The sequence below is a fragment of the Lissotriton vulgaris genome, chromosome 11 (assembly GCF_964263255.1).
Source record: "Lissotriton vulgaris chromosome 11, aLisVul1.2, whole genome shotgun sequence".
NCBI lineage: Eukaryota > Metazoa > Chordata > Amphibia > Caudata > Salamandridae > Lissotriton > Lissotriton vulgaris.
The window spans coordinates 637,777,259-637,797,801 of NC_141699.1; the positions used below are offsets into that span (position 1 = coordinate 637,777,259).

Here is a 20,543-nt window from a genome sequence, read left to right on the forward strand (position 1 = left end):
TTTAACTATGACCAATCAGGTGGTATCATGCTCTAGAACACTCACAAGAGAGGCTGAATTCCTCAGATTTTTACCTCATGTCGCATGTGAAGGGAGTCTCCCAGAGCTCTGCTCAGTTTCTTCTTCTGAAAAGTGATTTTCATCCTCATTACTCCAATTTGTCTTACAGAAAAGGCCTCTTTTGTCCCTGCAAGACATGTGGGAAGAAGAGAGTTCATGTGGATGACCATTATAAGGACTGCCTTTATTGCCTTCATCCCAAACATGAGGTAAAAGAGTGCAATATTTGTTGCACTTTCACTTCATAAACTCAAAGGGACAGGGCAGAGAGGCTACTTCTGTAGCTTCAGAAAACAACTCAAAGAACATCTTCTAAGGAAGATAGTGACATCTTTTCCAGGTCTCACAAAAGGGCTAGATCCCATGAAGGTCCACCTTGGCTGGGCAGGGTCTTCTTACTTTGGACATCAAACTGTGTCTCAACTTTTACTTTCGCAACACTAAGCACCAGCTATTTGTAGACTGATCAGCTATTTGTAGTTTATGGCCAAAGTCGTCAAGGCTCTGCAGTGACTAAAACAGATACAGCTTATCCAAGTATGTATCTGGCTGAAAAGATTGAACATTGCTAGGCCTTAATTCCCCCAAAGTATGTCCTTGGTATGTATACATGCTGACTCACTAAGGTATTTGAGTCCTTCATCCTGCGTATGGGATATTCCATTCGTGATTTTAATGTGGAGTCAGTGGGCGGAGAGTATCTACAAATTGGTTATTCCAGAGTATATTCCAGGTCTGATTATTTCCCTAATCAAAGAGGCAATATTGGAAGACAGTTTGCATTAAAAAAATATCATTGTACAATGATATGAGTAGTTTGTGTGACCTGAAGTAAAGCCCTATGTGAGAGTGTGTATTGTACAGCAAGCGTGCCAGGAGGTCCATGGCCAGTATGGAAAGGAGTGAAAGTGAGCCACCCTGACTGGTCCCTGTGGTAATTTGGAATGTGTCCGAAGTTAGTCCGTTCAAGTTAATTTTTAGAAACTGTCATTGAATAGAATAGAATCACTTTATCAAATTGACTAGCAGCCCGTCCAGATGTTGTCTGGGTATGAAATAGAATGTGTGTAATGTGACACGCTTATTCGCGTGTGCCCCCGCTTGAGGGCCATCGGCAACCGTCTAACAATTAGAATTGTGTGAGTCTTGAATGATTGTTTCCCGCGGTAAACACCCATTATTCCGCAACTTTCTTTCCTCATACCATCACTCTGCATACTTTCATTAAGAAAGTACCATGACTCCGCAATGCCATTATAACACATGGCATTACATTTTATATGCTTTTACCACGCATACATTTACAACGAAATTCGAAAATATTTGGATAAGGTAAGTATGGGTATAGGGGTATATGTTTTGGGGTACTGAGGTATATGTTTTGGGTTGTTTGGGTATTTTAAGGGTTCAGATATAGTTTTGGGTTACGGGGTACCTAGGTATTTTTAGGGTTTAGGGATAGGTATGGGTTTTGGGGTACAAGGGTATTTTTAGGCTTCACGGCTAGGTTTGGGGTACAGGCGTATTTTTAGGGTTCAGGGCTAGGTTTGGGTTTTTGGGTACAGGGGTATTTTAGGGTTCAGGGCTATGTTTGCTTTTTGGGGTACAGGGGTATTGTTAGGGTTCAGGGGTTGGTTTTGGTGTACAGGGGTATTTTAGGGTTCAGGGATAGGTTTGGGGGTACCGGTTCTTTTTAGGGTTCAGGGCTAGGTTTGGGTATTGGGTACAGGGGTATTTTTAGGGTTCAGGGCTAGGGTTGGGTTTTGGGGTACAGGGTATTTTAGGGTTCAGGGGTAGGTTTGGGTTTTGGGGTACAGGGGTATTTTTACGGTTCAGGGCTAGGTTTGGGGTTTGGGGTACAGGGGTATTTTTAGGGTTTAGGGCTAGGTTTGGGGTACAGGGGTATTTTTATGGTTCAGGGGTAGGTTTGGGTTTTGGGCTAACGGGGTATTTTAAGGGTTCCGGGCTAGGTTTGAGTTTTGGGGTTCAGGGGTATTTTAGGGTTCAGGGATAGGTTTGGGTTTTGGGGTACAGGTGTATTTTTAGGGTTCAGGGCTAGGTTTGGGTTTTGGGGTACAGGGGTATTTTAGGGTTCAGGGCTAGGTTTGGGTTTTGGGGTACAGGGGTATGTTTAGGGTTCAGGGCTAGGTTTGCCGAAGAGCGTTGGTGTGGGTCATAAAAAAATAAGAACAGTGGGAAACGAATATGTGATGATATTCCGCAAACCAACATCCCGCACACCATCACTCTGCAATTTTTATAACGCGGGACTAGTACTCTGCAAAGCCATCATTTCTAAAACTTTTACAACGCATATGACTTTATCATGCATGCCATTATAACGCAAATGCATGTGTGGTAAAGTCATATACATTGTAAAAGTACATTATTAAAACATTAAATATATGTTTGTGTATATATATATATATATATATATATTGAACACAGTCTCACCAACGTAATCTCTCCATCCATTCATGGAAAGAAAAAACACTTGAGCCGGGGCCTCGGTATTTGGTGCAGTTTTAATCAGTACACAACGCCCTACGCGTTTCGGAGTGTAGCTCACTCCTTCTTCATGGGCCCGTGAAGAAGGAGTGAGCTACACTCCGAAACGCGTAGGGCGTTGTGTATTGAATAAAACTGCACCAAATACCGAGGCCACGGCTCCAGTGTTTTTTCTTTCCGTGAATGGATGGAGAGATTACGTTGGTGGGACTGTGTTCAATTTAAAGGGGGTGGCTACCCCTGCCGTGTGCCCGCCGAAGAAGAGGCTTGGGAAACAGCTAAAAACTTTGTGTTCACAATATATATATATATAAGCATGTAAGTTACACCACCCACTGGAGGGAATAAAATATGACTGCCATCTGCACTACAAGTCCCACAAGGCACTTTGTCACTAAAGGAAGTGATTCCCTAATAAAAGATCATTAGAGGAAATGGATTTATTGAATAACATAGGACTTGTACGCAGAGACGGCATGTCGAGGTGAATGGCAGACCTTCAAAAAAGTTCCACGGCGAACAAAACGCGTCAGGACATCGCCACATGCGTTTTGAACTCTTTATTAAAATCGGCAAACTGGAAGTTTTGTGTGCGGCTCAAAGTTCCTTTCCAGTGGAGGGAGATAAGTGAATATAATTATCGGCTTGGTTCTGCCGAAGAGCCCAGCGCCACCACAAGGGCGCCATCATTCTCCGACTTGAACCTAGCAGTTGGAATCGGTAAAACGACTAAGGAGAATGTGGTGCCGCCGAGAACTGGCCTCGGTACTGGGCCTGTGTCAGCTCTAAAAGTGGACTAACACGGGAGAATTTCCTGCCAGAGAACATTACCAACTCCCAAAAGCATGTAAGTTACACCACCCACTGGAGGGAATAAAATATGACTGCCATCTGCACTACAAGTCCCACAAGGCACTTTGCCACTAAAGGAAGTGATTCCCTAATAAAAGATGATTAGAGGAAATGGATTTATTGAATAACATCGGACTTGTAAGCTGAGACGGCATGTCGAGGTGAATGGCAGACCTTCGAAAAAGTTCCACAGCGAACGAAACGCGTCAGGACATTGCCACATGCGTTTTGAACTCTTTATTAAAATCGGCAAACTGGAAGTTTTGTGTGCGGCTCAAAGTTCCTTTCCAGTGGAGGGAGATAAGTGAATATAATTATCGGCTTGGTTCTGCCGAAGAGCCCAGCGCCACCACAAGAGCGCCATCATTCTCCGACTTGAACCTAGCAGTTGGAATCTGTAAAACGACTAAGGCGAATACGGTGCCGCCGAGGACTGGCCTCGGTACTGGGCCTGTGTCAGCTCTAAAAGTGGACTAACACGGGAGAATTTCCTGCCAGAGAACATTACCAACTCCCAAAAGCATGTAAGTTACACCACCCACTGGAGGGAATAAAATATGACTGCCATCTGCACTACAAGTCCCACAAGGCACTTTGTCACTAAAGGAAGTGATTCCCTAATAAAAGATTATTAGAGGAAATGGATTATTGAATAACATCGGACTTGTAAGCAGAGACGGCATGTCGAGGTGAATGGCAGACCTTCAAAAAAGTTCCACGGCGAACAAAACGCGTCAGGACATCGCCACATGCGTTTTGAACTCTTTATTAAAATCGGCAAACTGGAAGTTTTGTGTGCGGCTCAAAGTTCCTTTCCAGTGGAGGGAGATAAGTGAATATATATATATATATATATATATATATATATATATATATATATATATATATATATATACACATTTTTTACATTTAATTAAAACATGTATTCTTTTAAATTGCATTATTTATATTATTTTTATGTATTTAATATTTTATTTTATTACCTTTTACACCCTAAAAACTAATCCCACCCTGTTCCCTTTAAATACCCCTGCACCCCATAATCATGCCCACAGCGTTTGTCACGGCCCCAGCGTGCCCCTTGATGCGGCACAATTGCGTAATTGGTGCTTGTATGTACGACTCACATGGCATGAAGGGCGGAACGTACTACACGCCCCCAGCGTTTGTCACGTCCCCAGCACACACCCACAGCAGTTTGAGTCACACCCACAGCACACGCCCACAGCAGAACGCAGACATGCCCACAAGGGACTACTTTGCTGGCACGGTTCTTTTACCTTTTAAATGTACATGGGGGCAGTCTGCATAGCCTATGTTCTTCTGCCGCAACTGCCCTTTCCAACGCTGTATTGGGTGTTGTGATTGGTGCTGTGGTTACTGAGATTACCCGCCTCAAAGGTTTGGGCTCTCTCTTTATAATATTAATATGGATTATATAATCACCCATTCCAAATCTTCATAGTGTTGCAAACAGAAAAGGCATCAGAGAGAAGCAAACAACTTCTCTGCATCCAAAAAGGTTAACGAGGCTTCGATATCAGGATTAAGTTTAGGATTAAGTTAGTCTGCATCCCCCTGACAATGAAAAGTGTACAGCTTCTCATAAAGTTTGCTGAACTCTGTAAATTTATCTACGCTAGTGAAATTTGGATCGCCATCCTTGTCTAGTCACCTGTACAATTGGTTTGATATGTCTCTCTCTTTTAAGTGGCCAAGCCAACGTTCTCCCAAACCTCTCACTCTTCAAGTACTGTTTTACACGTACATGACGAGCGAGGAAATTCACTTCTCAGCTTGATAACAAAATCTATGTAATAACATGTTTAATTCAGTCAAATAAATATTGGGTAGTTTTAAGTGAACCTATCCCTCGTGGTCCTTGATGTGACACTTGGTATATTCTAGCTGTTTCTGGATAGTCCTAGGAAAACCTGCTGGGTTGGCTATTGCTATGCCACTTATGTAAGCTAATAGCTTCTCAGATTATAGTGCACTCTGGGACTGCGCCTTGGTTAAATGTAAAGTATTTAGTAATAGCTGCCTGCATTTCTACATCCAGTAGGAACTCTGAAGAGAACCTCCATCTGTCAGGCCAACCTGGAACAAGGGAACAATGTACCTAGCTGTAATGGAGAATAATCAGCCAATGTTAGATGGAGGTAGGTGACATCTGTCACCCAAGGTGCCGCAGCAACCCCTATCAGCCAAAATCATCTAACCAGGAAAGCATTTCAGTCAAGCCTAGCGTGTCTAAAATACTGTTCAGCCTGTCTGTGACTAAGGAATTATGTCCAATGTAACCTGTAGACTTCACGAGTTCATCATTGAGTGCGAGATTGAAGGCACCCTCCCATATGATCATGTCTGTGTCAAACTCTCTTATGGTCGGTAGTATGTTGTTAAAAGAATCAGGAAAATCCATGCTTGGAGCATATTTATTGACAAAATCATATTCCTATTATACGATGTAAGGTAAAGGAAGAAAACCCTGCCTTCAGGGTCTTCAGCCTATTCTATCAACCGGAAATCAATAGAACATTGTAACAGTATGCAGACCTCCTGGAGTATGTACTGTAAGATGAGAAGAATCTAAACAGACCCCATTTCTTAGCAAGATTATCGCAGCGTTGCAGTGTAGAGGTATCTCTTGTAACATTGCTTTACCCAACCCTTAATTGTCCAAGTATGCCAAAACTCATCTGGCTTTTGGGGATTGTTCAGACCTTACATTCTAACATTATCCTCACAGCTTTATTGGTAAGGGTCTATGTAGAGCGGCTTAAGTTAATACACACACATACGTTAATACACACACATTATGAACGAGTAACATAATTTGTAAAATTTTAAAATCACTACATTCAGCACATTAAATATACTGTTTAATTTAATTTAAGCTAGATTTGCATGTTCATTGTTTAAGAGTATGCAATCCAAAAACAGATCCATATTAATAATATAAAACATGCTAACATTGGCATACTAAACTTTCTTTCAATTGATAGAACATGACCCTGAGCTTGATTTTGTGGCAGTTCATTATAACTAGTAAAGAAAATTAGAATACACATGTGAACATACATAAAAAATGCTAGTATAGTTACTCAAAACCTTGAGGCAAGACTTTCAATTCCCTTCTTGTTACAATCCACTCAGACCAAATATAGGTTGCCACAGACAAATATATCATTGAGGCGTCCATTCTAAAGCAAAGTGCTTTGTGGAAAGTTGTTATTGAAAACCCCTTACACAGTGGAACGAGCCATTTACATCATATATGCTTGTTTTTTGTGCAAACCAGCAAAATGTGTAACTATGCAGTCCCCCAAACTCGCAGTCGCACTTTCTTGAGGTGCACTTGCAGGCACAGTTGCTTGTGTGGTACTTCCTCCTAAGTTTGCTTTCGTGTTACAACTTAAAACAGCGTGTTTTCCTTTTTTGTGCGCTTCTGCACTACTTTCTTTCTGTTAGGATGTCTCTTCCATTCACGCTTTACCATAGTATGCAGGGCACGTTCCGCACTTGGCTTTATCATGGTAGGGTTTATTATTTGCACTTGAGGTTTCTTTCTGAAGATTGGGTATAACCACTTGTCCTGATAACTGTCAACTGGTTCTTTAATTAGCTCCCTTAAACTAAAGATCTCCTCAGTGTCTTTTGTAATGCCATTCTGGGCTGTACCTTCCTCCATTTCCCCTGGTGTGCTCTCTTTTCTACTTGCTCTTTTGCTCTCTGTAGCTTCAGACACTTTGGTCTTCTGGAGTGTTTTATTGCTTGCGACAGTCATCATATTGCTCCTTAGATGCCTCTTTATTTGCCTTGAAATTTGGTCCTTTTATCCTCTCCCTCGATACATTGTACATTCAGCAAATTGTCCCGGGTGGTTTGATTAATATTTACTCTCCATTCATCCGTATTTTCACTTATTGGTTTAATGGAGGGTTTGTCACATCCCGTAGCCAGTAGTAATCTCCGCCACTTTGTTGGGACGAATGGTTCTGGGATTGATCGGTATTACAAGTACATCCTTCATGCTTGGTCCAGCCACAAAACCTACACCCTCATTGGAGTTCGGGAGTGCTGTGGAGGCTTTCTCTGGCGTTCCAGTTGGAGGGTAGGCTGACAGGCAGTTAATCGTTTTGGTTAGCACTTTGTTTTCCAGGCTATGGCTTCTAATATAAGCAATAATAAATCTGTGTAATGGTCATTATAATCCTATACTATAAATTCTAATTATGATTGAACGCAACTTAGTATCCTTTCGAGAGAATATAGGGATCTGGAGACTATGAGATGCTCTCGGCCAGGCAGACACCTGGTTCTGCTAGCGGGGGGACATTGAATTTGCAGCCATGCCGTCATCAGGGAGGAGTTAGCATTTGGTAATCCTTCCATCATGTTTAGTGAAATACTATTTCTGTGTATACTCGCCCTGATATTCACCAATTTAATAGGGACATATGGTAATGAATAATCATTGGAATTAACCGAATTCACTATGAGTCCCGCAGGCAAAAGTGCACATGAATTAGTTTTAGATGAGCATTGGCACAAGGATACTGCCCTAGGGGAAGTTATATCCACTAGGGAATAGCCAACAATAGGCAAAACAATGGACTGGCCCGGTAACAAATGCATCTCTACCAGTGGGTATGACACAAGCAATCTTAATAACTAACTTTCTGGAGAATACAAAGAATGGGTCAGCACTAATTTTGATTCTGGTATGTAATCTGTAACATAGGAGGAATATTGCCCTCATTAAGTGCCCCCTCATGTGTGACTACCCTCCCTTAGGCTGCTATCCCCGTCCCCTGAAAGTTAGGCGGAGATGGTGCATAATCAGTGAAAAATGCAAGGGCTGTTCCCTGCGTTGCAGTTTTACACACCCATTAATGCAGAAAAAGTGCCAGAACAAGAATGTATGACAGTACCTCCAGAATTCCTTGTGACTACTGGCGATTGATAAATCCGGATTGCAATGCACCATGGTACATATATTCTGAAGACTACACCCAATCAGAATTTACAAACCTAAGTGGTTTTGGGTTTGGTCTTTTTGACAACCATTGGCGACTGGTATATAAAATAGGTATTTCCCTGGGTAAATGCTGGGGAAAATAATCATATGAGCAAGTATGAGATGGGTGCTCACTCCATCCAAAGAAACTCTCTATATATACCCAGTTACACTGGTCATTTTCTTTGGAGTTGGGGGCTTATTATATTTCTACTCTAACCAACAAAAAAGGCACTGAAATGAGCTAATCAATAATCTTTTTACCCAACCATCTCTTTTCTACTCAAAATTCAACTTGCGGTTGTAGGCTGGTCGCAGGAGGGTCAGCGATGCTCAGACATAGGCAGAACTGTTTTAACTGCCCTGCTGGAGTGTTGGGTCAAGTTTAGTTACCTCAATTTGGAAATAGCAATTTGTGAAGGGATGTTACACAGTGTAAAACATGTCAGTTGGAGGTCATGAAGTACCTTATCTTGAGTATGCCGAGGACTAAATGATTGTCTGAGCAAGGGAACAATGGGGTGCTGGAAAAGAATCTGGAGGTGCAGATGCCGGACCGATGAGGGAGAGGCAGTGATATAGCTCATTGTAGTTGTATAAAGGTTTACCCAATAGGAGTAGCCATTAAGAATAATATCTTGTTTCTATTTTGTTAACTTCATATTTGATTGCCTAGCTATACTCATTTGACAAACCTGTGTGCTGTGTTGTATTAGATAATGTAAAGGGTTTTATGTGCCTGGGAATGTTAAATGGAAGGGGGGGAGTGGTATTTGGCAATAGTGGTGAAGACCTCATTATGAAGAGTTGAAAACATGTATTAAATTAATTGAACATCCATGGCCTCATCTTTATGCTCGTGATCCTAAATAATTTTTTATTTTACTGTGCATATTCCCACTGTCTTCTCTCCTGCTGGGGAGGATGTCTCATTAGCCTAGAGCAAGTCTATCCCTTGTACAAGCGATACTGTACTCACTACACTGGCTAATGCATACTTTTTTTCCTTTCAGGACCGAGAACACCCCAATGATTGCTGGTCTTGGAAAGGTAAGAGGGGATACAAATCATTAATATTTGAGCTTGACAACCTCACGTTTGATTAGATTACATGATGCCTTTACTTCTGGTTCTGAAGTAATTCAGAAGAAGATGTATGTAAATTGTTCATTCTTTCATTGAAGACACATTTACAGGCAGCACACTGTATCAACCCATGCCACCTTCACAATGGGGCTCTAAATCTGTGACTCCTCAGAGTACTTCTGACATTTGCTTTCCAACTAGTTGCATATGTTCTAGGGCAAATGATGCGGGAGGACTCGACCAACGATTAACTCTTTCTTTCTGAATTAAACTTTAATGAGGGTTTAAGCACTTAGGATCTGTATTACATTTTTTACCATTTTAAAAGACAATACAGAATTGTAAGAGGGTGGACTGCATTGGTAAGTCTAAATGTTGGCCAATACATACCCACAAGAAAATGTGCATAACTTAGCATTACTCCTCAAAAGTAGGAAGGAGAAATGCACCATAATTCATCAATGCAACTATTCTGCATTAATTTCATTCACTCTATATAGTCTCCACACGTAAGTTAATGTTTATAGAGATATACAGGACATTACCACCAAATCCACAATAGCCTAATTTATGTTATTTGTAATATTTATAATATTTGCCTCCAAAACCCTGAAAGTCATAAGGATCTGTAATAACGGGATACCTTTGGTGAGGATTCAACTTTTTGGGTTTTTTAGGTGTCCAGTGCAATTCCAAGCTGAATTGGCTCACATATGGGTTCCAGAATACTTGCAACCTCTATCTATGTCTATAGTATATCTTAAAATGGAAACAAACATGTTCACTGAAAAAAAAAAACGTTTTTAAGATAAACCAGGGAAATTCTCCAGTTATATGTAATTGACATAAGTATAACTTACACTGCCATAGATTTCAGGTGTCATCAGATGTAGTTGTAATGTCACAATAATTGCATCACAGTGGAGCAAGTTATACTTACCCTTCTCCCTTACCAAAGGGGAGGGCAGTGTAAGCATATGTCCTGGGACAGATTAATGCTACCTCTGTGTGTTCCCTGACCCTCCGCCACCTGTGCCTACAGATTGCAGCAAGAAAGGTGGGTGGGACAATGCTCTGCTCCTTTCCCAAGCATTACTGAAGTCTGATGGGATTTTGGCGAACAGGAGACAGCGGGACTAAAAATTGACAATATTTCGCAATTTCTTTTAAAATATCGAAATAATTTCACATTGCTTGTGAAGAATGTGTTTCAACAACATCATAATTATAGGGCAAAACCACTGTGCAAAGCTTTCCAATTTTCTTTTTTAATAAAAATGCTGTTCACGAATGGTAAACAAGTCTGAATAGTCTAATTACAATCATCATCCACTATTATCCGAACATTAGAAAACTGCTTCAACAATATTTCTTATACAGGCAGAATGTATTTTTAAAAAAACAAAGTGTATTTTCCTAAACTTCTGCATTCTTTTTAAATAACGATTTTTTTCTTTTTTTACTAGAGTCAACAAAACTGTATTGTCAAATGTTTCCCTTATTGTTTCTTTATAAATAGTATCCTGTTTATACAAAATCACCTTTTGTATAACCGTACATACAATCTAAAAAATGCATAATGGCTAACGTGTAATATAGTCAGATATTGCAGTCGCTGGGCTGGGTGAAATTTCCAAACCACTCTGCCGCATGGCAGGATAGAACCATTTATGATACAGTCTGTCTGTCTCTCTCTTCTTTCTCGTTCCTCTCGAGTCCATCTTGTTGGGTTGGAGACCTCATAGTTTAGGATTGCAAATCCCAAAACTGGCAAACCCAAAGATTTGAAATCCCAAATAAATAAAGTAAAAGGATTGGTCATGCTCAGAGTATGCGCAAGGCCTGGCCTGCCAACCTCTTCAGTGCAAACCAAAGGCTGCATCCTGAGTTTGGGCACTGTTGTATGATTGAGTGCATGTAGAGTGTCACAGGCCTAGCCCTGCAGCCAACTTTTCCTACGCACATCCAAATAATTTGCGCCACATGTGTTGGTTGCATGCAGCGCATTGAGTGTACAAGAACAATGTGGTGCCCAGCCCTCCACCCCCTACAATCCATGTATGAAGACTGAAGGCCATACACAGCAGAGTATCTTTTTTAAAAGGTGGATGTTGTATATCATGAAAATAACACTGAAAATCTATTTATATATAAATTTAGATTGTATTGTTTTGAAACTAATGCCACAATATTATATAGCTATGTGCATAATGATGATAAAACTCATACAAGAACATCACACAATGCTCATTATGGTAACTTTTTTTTCGGGCAAGCCACAATATTGGCGCCACTTCCCCCATATCTTCCAATGTTTCTTGGGGCATCTGTGTGACAGATAAATAGCTTCTTCTTGCTTGGCCTACCAATCCATCACTCATTCCCAGAGGACCAATAACGGAGGGGAAGCAGAATTCCTCAATTTTGTGATGTATCTTTTATCCACCACGGTTCCAATTGTCACCAAATTTCTTTCCCCCATTCTGTCCCTCACCCTCCCCAGTAGACTGCTACAGTATGAAAAAGTCTGGTGAGTTAAGTATGGGGGTTTTGTAAGTTCGGGAGATACCTTTCTCTTCTATAGGACCGATAAGGATTTGGGATTCTAGAGAGTTGAATTCTGGAGCCTTACTTAAGGCAGTCTAAGTGTTGTTCAAGGGCATTACAGAGTTGTATCTGTTTAAAGACTTGAGGCCTGTGTAGATTGTAATCTGTCTGAAGGTACTAGAATGACTTAATATGGGATCCCTACCACTCATCTCCAACCATGTCATTCCCGATTTTGTCTCATCCTCTTAAGCCAACCAGGGAGGATGAATGACATAGCCATTGTTCCATCCATAGTGAGGTCTCAAGAGCTGATTTGTTTATCCCAGCCAGTCCATTTCATTGCCGAGCCCCATGTCAGGAGGACTACATGGGTCGGCTCAGGAAGTGGTGAGGGGATCTGGCTTCCATAACGCATACCTCTGATATTGTATAATCCCATGGTTGCCACCTCAAGGCGGAACGCTGGGCCACTCCACAGCCGTTTAGCAATTTATTAACCACCACTATGTGGGCCGCCCAGTAATAGAGGCTGATATCCTCCATGCACATCCTTCCATCGAAGGATACTTGAATACATTTGCCATATACTATATGTGGGGGAGTTAAGAAATAGGAAGGCACGTATTTTAACCAGTAGGGTACCAAACCTGGCATGGGGGATCAGTAGTGGGTAATTATGTAAGGTGTACAATGGTCGCAGTAGTGGGATCATTTTGAACAGGGCTACTCAACCTAGAACATTCAGAAGATGTCATGCCCACAGACCAAGGTCTGTTGTGAGCCCGGCCATGAGTGACTTCAGGTTAAGGTTCCAGGTTAGGTTAGTTTCAAGTGCTATGTGAATCTCTAAATAGCCAAAGCTGAGTCAATGGATTATGAGGTGTGGCATCAGGTCTTCACTTTCTCTTCTCCCCTCAGAGGGACCAGGACCAATTTGGGCCATTTAGTAGTCAATCCGAATGCTTCTCCTTATAGTGTGTGCATCTGAAGCAATCATGGGATCGTAAGGAAAGGTTGGGAGATAAGAGAAGGATGTCATCTGCATACCTGGCCATTCGCTTCTCCATTGCTACCCCATGTCAAATCCCTATATCTGTGCATCACAGAGTATCCAGCCCATCAAAGGTTATTTGGCCAGGGCAAAGAGGAGAGGGGCTGGATAGCAGTCTTGACAGGTGCCTCGGCCTATTGTAATTGGGGCAGAGAGGGTGCCATTAACATGGACCTGGGCCTGAGGTTGGGAATACAATACTAAAAAAGACCGATTTAAATCTAGGGCCGAAACCCACCTTTTCCATCACCTCCTCAAGAAATGCCCAGTTGATGGAATCAAAGGCTTTCTTTAAATCTAGGGGTAGGAGAGCAGTTTGGCCCACAAGTCAAGACAACGTGTAATCTTCAGAGACAGTTTCTGGTACTCCTGTTGGGCATAAACCCACATTGGTTTGACTGGACCAACTGTGAGAGTGTTTTAAGTAGCAAGTTGGCCTGTCCTCTAACATAGAGTGTTAGTTTAGAGTTGTTAAGAGAAATTGGGCGGTAAGATCCACAATGATTCAGTGGTCAGCTGGTTTTGGCAGCACGCTTATGGTAGACAAGTCAAGTTTAGGAGTGGAGTATAATTTATTGATTGGCTCTTGATATAAGTGAAGAAGGTGAGGGGCTAACTGGGCCTGGAACTATCGGTAATACTCTAATGGGAAACCGTCTGAGTTTAGGGTTTTCCCTGAATCAATATAGCAAAGTGCCAGTGTGATTTCCTCCATCGTAATAGGAAGGTCTAGGTCGGCCCTATCGCTTCCACTTACTCTCGGCATCGAGATGTCAGCTACTAGCAGGGGCCTTCCCCATGGTGCACAGAGCCCACCGTAGTATGCCGCAAATGCTGCTACGATGGTGAAGGCTGTCTTTGCCACCATACCATTTTCAGTTGTACTCAATCGGACATCCAGTAGGTGACGTCTTTCCTTGCCAGGTTGGGGAGTTACAATTTTGAAATGATTTTCTAATGAAGCTTAGATAACTTCAGCAGTACAGCTGTTTAAGCTGTTCTACAATGTAAATGCTTTAAAATTACTTTATTGTACTGTAAATGGATAAAAACCTTTAGACATTAAAACAAAAGTAAATATTTGCTAGTTAAATAAATGTGGAAATATACTCATTGCAGATTTATTTTTTACACCAAGCACAAAATAATTAGGGATAAATACATATAAAATGAGCTACAGAAATATGGTTAGAGACAGATGGAAATGTCCCAAAAAGTAAAATACCATAAAACGGGGAGCTCTACTCATAAGACATGAAAATATAAAATTTGTAGCATGTTTTTGCTGCAGATACACATGCTATGCATAATCCTGCCATTTAGTGTTGGGCTCGGACTCTGCAAGTAGTTTTTCTCGAGGAAGTTTAATGAGGGTCGTGCATCGTTTCTTCTCCCCATTGAGGTATTGCGCATGTTCAACGGCTTCTTTGGTATAATGTTTTTTTTCCGCCATTGGACTTGAACGGATCGCATTGGAGCTCTGCAGCATTTGATGCCCATGCGGACCAAAGTAAAGAAAAACACGCAACTGGAGATCCAGTAGACGACACTCAAGGATCCTAGGCGCCGGGGACCGACTACCCGGCAACCAATAAACACACACCCGTGGAGAATGACAATCTCTGTGTTATGGAGACAAAGAAGAACCTCTTCTGACGGTGTCCTTGGTGCGGTGCCAAAAATGCACACTGTGACACACTTGAAGGATGTAATTTGTGCCTATCTCCAGAGCACAAAAATGACGAAAGCGGAGTTTGTACATTATTCGACAAAACAGAAAGACATGTGGACCGGGTAGAGATCGATGCCTGGCACACACCATGGAACTGGCGACTGAGGTGGAATTCTCGCACAAGAGTGACATTGAGAGCGAGGTAAATCCTCGGGCAGGAGGTGGGGTGGTCATCACCAGCCTCCACTACGTTGCTTCCGATTCATCCTCCTGGAACAAACACGCTCTGGTGCAAGTCGAGGAGCCCACATCACTGAGGCTGATCCACATATCTGGGCCAAAGACTAAGACGACATCACGTACTATGAGTACTGTTGACTCCTGTGTAAAGAAGATCTTGCATTCACCAGCCCTCAGGCTCAGGCCGACAAAGCAAGCATACCTCGAAGCCGAGACCGGAAAAGAATGTTCCCGATCGGGCAACAAGGCTACAGCATAGGGACGGCTCTGGCACTTGGTCGGTACCGAAGCACAATTCTGCACCCACCGAGCCATCGGCACTGAAGTATAAGTTGGCACCAGCAGGCCCATCAGCACTGAAGTATGCCAAGCAGGCTACGGCCCCAAGAAAATCATCGGATCCTAAGAAACGCTCTTCAGGCCAGAAGAAAAGCCACACTTCAGGGGCACCAAAGCCACAAAAAAAATTTGAGGACGCACCACTGACTCCAAAGATACAAAAGACTCATACTTAAAGACCAAGTGAAGAACAAGGCATTGTCTTTGAAGGACTGCAACATTTTATGCATGAAAAACATAAAGAAAATGCCACGAGACAGGCTCAGGAACAATCCTTACCACTGCCTCCACCAAACAGGGTGGCACAAGACCACAGGGCCACAGGCCCAATGACTTTCAGCCCGAGTTACCACAAACACACTTGCCCTCTCATCAAGAAGAGGAAGTGGGAGAGATAGAGGATACAGATTCCCAAGGAACACAGGACACCCACCATACCCCTGACCCATGGGATGATTGATGTTGTCGAGCATGACCAAGACATGGAGCTGCCAGTACCTAGTAAGGTGCCACCACCAGTTGACACATCCTCATTCCACAGTGTCACCCAAAGAGCAGCAAAGTACCTCAGACTCCCCATGCACACTACAGAGGAGACAACTGACTTCCTTGTGGAAAGTCTTTGGCGCACAATTCAATATCTGTCAATGATTGGATCCGTCCTCAGCATATCCAAAGAGATCTTCATACCGGTCAAATCCAGAATCCTAACTCTGCGCATGAAGAAGAAATACAGGGCATCTCCAACTGACTTTTTTTATATATGGGTGCATCCCCCAGCATACTGCCTTTTTGTCACCACTGCCAGGATGAGAGCCGCAGCACAAGGCACTGGAGAGGCGCCTCCTCCAGACAAAGAAAGTAAACAAATTGATGCAGCAGACAAAGGAGTAGCAGCAGGTCTCGCAAACCACAGGAAGATTGCCAATTGATTTGGCCTACTCTCTCAATACAATAGGGCTACCTGGGACAAAATGCAAGACCTGATGCAACATCTCCCAGATGAATACAAAAAACGAGGGGAAGACCTGGTACATGAGAGGACGCAGATATCAAATGCAACCATCAGATGTTCATTAGACGGAGCTGACACTGCTACAGGTGGCATCAATACATCAATCATGCTCCGTAGATATACGTGACTACGCATATCAGGGGTCAAACCCCAGGAGCAGCAGCACATTCTGAACGTCCCATTTGATGGGGAAAACCTCTTTGGGCCCCGCTGTGGGGACACATCTAGAGAAAATAAAGAAGGACACTGATGCGGCCAAGTGCATGGGATGCCCTACAGACAACACCTCAGAAACAACAGCCCTTTCGACGTTACCAGGGAAGAGGGGCAACAAAAGTGTCTACCCTAGAAAATACCTCATATCAGCACCAGCAACAGCAGTATCACCAGCAAGGGCATGGGTACTATCGAGGAGACTATAAAAATAGGGGCAGAGGTAGAGGTATCCCCAACAAGGGCACCTTCACACCAGCAAGTAAATTACTTTCCCATACTTCCCCCTGAACACAAAACACCTGTCAGGGGAAGGCTCCAACAGCTCCACCAGTTGTGGCCAGACATCACATCAGACCAATGGGTACTACAAATAATCAGGCAGGAATAGTGCCTAGAACTAACTCAACAGCCACCTAATATCCCGCCTAAACATCAGGGGCAGATGTAGAACGACAAATACCGGTCGGTAACGGCCGATTTCGGCCGTTACCGACGGGTATTTGGAGTTTCAGTTGTAGGGGGCCAAAATATTACCGAATCTGTAAATTTACCAACTCGGTAAATTTACAGATTCTGTAAATTACCGAATCGGTAAATTTACAGATTCGGTAATATGGGATGTAGGTGGCACTGAAAACAGTGCCACAGGCCCTTAATAATTCGTTATTTACCATCAAATACTATTTGATGGTAAATAACAAATTCCTGTGTACATGCACACCTGTGCATGTACACCTGTGTGACCCATGTGACACACATACTTGCCATTAGGGCATGTATGTGTGCCACATGGCACACAAGACGGAATCCGGGGTGCAACAGGGTGTCAAAGTGACACCCTGTCCCCCTTGTAAAATCGGTAATTTAACCGAATCGGTATTTACCGATTCGGTAATTGCCATTGGTTCCTATGGGCCTCAAGGCCCAAAGGAATCAATGGCAATTACCGAATCGGTAAATACTGATTCGGTAATTACCGAATGTTACCGATTCGGTAAAATTCGGTATTTACGAATCAGTATATTCTATTTACCTATATCGGGCCCCAGGTGTTCAATCCACAGCATCTACATCTGCTAAAGGAAGAAGTAAAAGCAGTACTGCTAAAAGGGGCCATAGAACTAGTCCCACGCAGACATCAAAACAAAGAAGTCTACACCCTTTATTTCCTCATACCAAAGAAAGACGGCTCACTGCGGTTAATTCCGGACCTGCGCCCACTAAATCGCTACATACTATCCAAACACTTCCATATGGTCACATTGCAAGATGTAATACCACTCTTACAAAAAGGCGACTTCATGATTGCATTAGACCTGAAGAACGCTTACTTCCATATCCCATTCCACCTTGTGGTAAGTGGACATCATTATCAGTTCAACGTTCTACCATTTGGGATGACAAGAGCCCCAAGAGTGTTCACAAATGCTTAGCAGTAGTAGCAGCAAAATTACGAAGGGAAGACATAAATGCCTTACAGTATCTAGACGATTGGCTGTTATAGAGTCAAACCAAAGCCAAATATCTTAATAGACACTCAAAACACGATCAATCTACTACACCAATTGGGCTTCATTATCAATGCAACCAAATCACATCTCCAATCACTCCATCTTCAGCTATACCTAGTAGCGATACTCAATTCAGTATCGGGAACTGCTTACCCCAATCCGCAAAGGGTTGTCAATCTCCAGAACAAACTGGATCTTTTTCAGCTACATTGTCACCTACCAGTCAAAACAGTGATACACTTACTAGAGATAATAGTGTATAAAACAGGGACCCCCTGAAGAAAGAACAAACTGTACTCCTAGGTCAGGGATAAATCATATTGGTAAACAACAACCTAGGCAGACAAAGTACTTGTCTAATAGATATAACATGTACAAGGGACCTTTTTTGAAGTGAGGTTAAAAAACAGAGTTTATTGGCAAATACATAAAAAATTCATTACAAATGTCAAAGTAATTTCACAAAGACATATATTTAATAAAAATAGCTCGAAGAACTATAAATAAATACAAAACATGGAAGACAATTACTGTATAGAAATTGCAATTAAAAAAGAATATAAAGAATATGTTCGTGGCACAGAAGTAATAAATTTCGACGCGCGTTTCGGCAACCAGCGCCTTCTTCAGGACAAGCCACCCAATAACTATAGTCTGTAAAGGTTAAAAGTTGCCAGATCGTATTATTTTTCAAGTAAAGAGCGAAGGATATGGAAGAATTTAGATAGAGATGAGGATAGTCCTGAATTCTTTGTATTTTGGGTAGAGACACCTACAGCAGGATGTTGGTAATGTTCTCGTCCAAACACATAATCCAAAGAAAATGGATGTTCCTTTGAATACGAATAACAACTGGGAATCTTTACCATGACTGCATAAGCTTAGTTTGCAGCAAGTGATGCTTTGGTTAAAACGTGAGTATATTGATGATCTGATTCAAAGGATAGTTAGATAGTTCCACCGCGCTGTTTCTTAGGGCGAGGCCTCAATGTGCAGAAATAAAAGTATCAGTCATATCAGCGCGGCAACCTCACGTCTTCACGTCTGGTAGCTCGAAATAATGGAATCGTTATCGTTACTAGAGATGATTACATCATACATAGCAATAGTGCCACATGCACGACTACACATGAGACCTCCAAAAGTGTTTAGCATCGCAATGGTCACAAGCGGGGGCTGAACATGGAGGATCTAGCGTTGGTTTCAGCTAAGCTCTATCAGACACTACAATGGTGGAACACCTCAAACGTACTGAAGGGAGGTATCTTCAAGTGACGATCACAACCGATGCATCAATCATGGGGTGGGATTATCATATGAAGGACATTGTGGTTACCACAACAGACACTGCACATCAACATGCTGGAGCTTTTAGCCATCTATATGGCTCTCAAAGAGTTCCTAACAAACATTGCAGTGAACAGTGTCCTACGAACAGACAATGTGACTGCAATGTATTACATTCTGAAATTGGGAGGACCCTTTCATGCAACTGTCACAGCCATCTCAGACCATATATATTGAAGTGGGCAAACAAACACAAACAGCCTCCTTCTGTCACAGTACATACCAGGGCAGGAAAGCTCCATTGAAACCTGCTCAGCAGGACACATCAACAAGTTAATGACTGGGAATTATACACTATGGTACTGCAACAATACTTCCACCGGTGGGGAACCCAACATTAGACCTGTTTGCCACCAGAAAAGGGAACGCTGTATATATGAACTGGTCAGGGATATTTGCTTACTCTTTTCCTCCTCTCCCACTCACTCTATACGTAGTCAGGAAACTCAGACATAATTGCTCCCACATGGGCTTGACATCCATGGTAAAGAACACTGCAGGAGTTACCCCTAGTAACTCACAAGAAGCTACCCAACTATCCAAACATTCTCTCTCTCAGCGGGGGAAGGGTGAGATCCCAATTAACAACAGCTCAATCTTGCAATCTGGTTCCTGAAGTCTTAGAGTTTGGATACCTAAATCTACCTCCAAAATGTATGACTGTTCTAAAGGAGGCCAGAAGGCTGACCACAGGGGTTGCTATACAGCAAAATGGAAACGTTTTGTCCACTACTGTGCATCCTTAAAGATGAACCCTTCTTCATCAACAGAACAACAACTAGTCTGTTACCTGTTACATTTACAATAGGCCCATTTTGCATACACCTAAATACGCCTACATTTAGCAGCCATTGCTGCATACCTAAAAACAGGAAGTACCAATCACTTTTCTGCATTCCTGTCATCACAACCTTGATGGAAGGGTTAAAATGAGTAATTTCAACACGTACACCTCCAGTACCAGCGTGGAACCTAAACATTGTCCTAACACAACTCATGGGCTCACCCTTTGAACCACTATACAACTGTCAGATACAGTTCTTTACATGGAAGGTGGCCTTCCTTGTAGCAAT

General features: G+C 42.4%; 1 protein-coding gene across 1 annotated transcript in view; it reads left to right on the plus strand.

The window, feature by feature from the left end:
* The window catches only part of SCLY (selenocysteine lyase), a 188,217-nt gene that overhangs the window by 75,433 nt on the left and 92,241 nt on the right, over positions 1–20,543 (plus strand). The window contains 1 exon segment of the mRNA XM_086943733.1: positions 9,457–9,493. Within this exon segment, the coding sequence (XP_086799859.1) occupies positions 9,457–9,493 (37 nt within the window).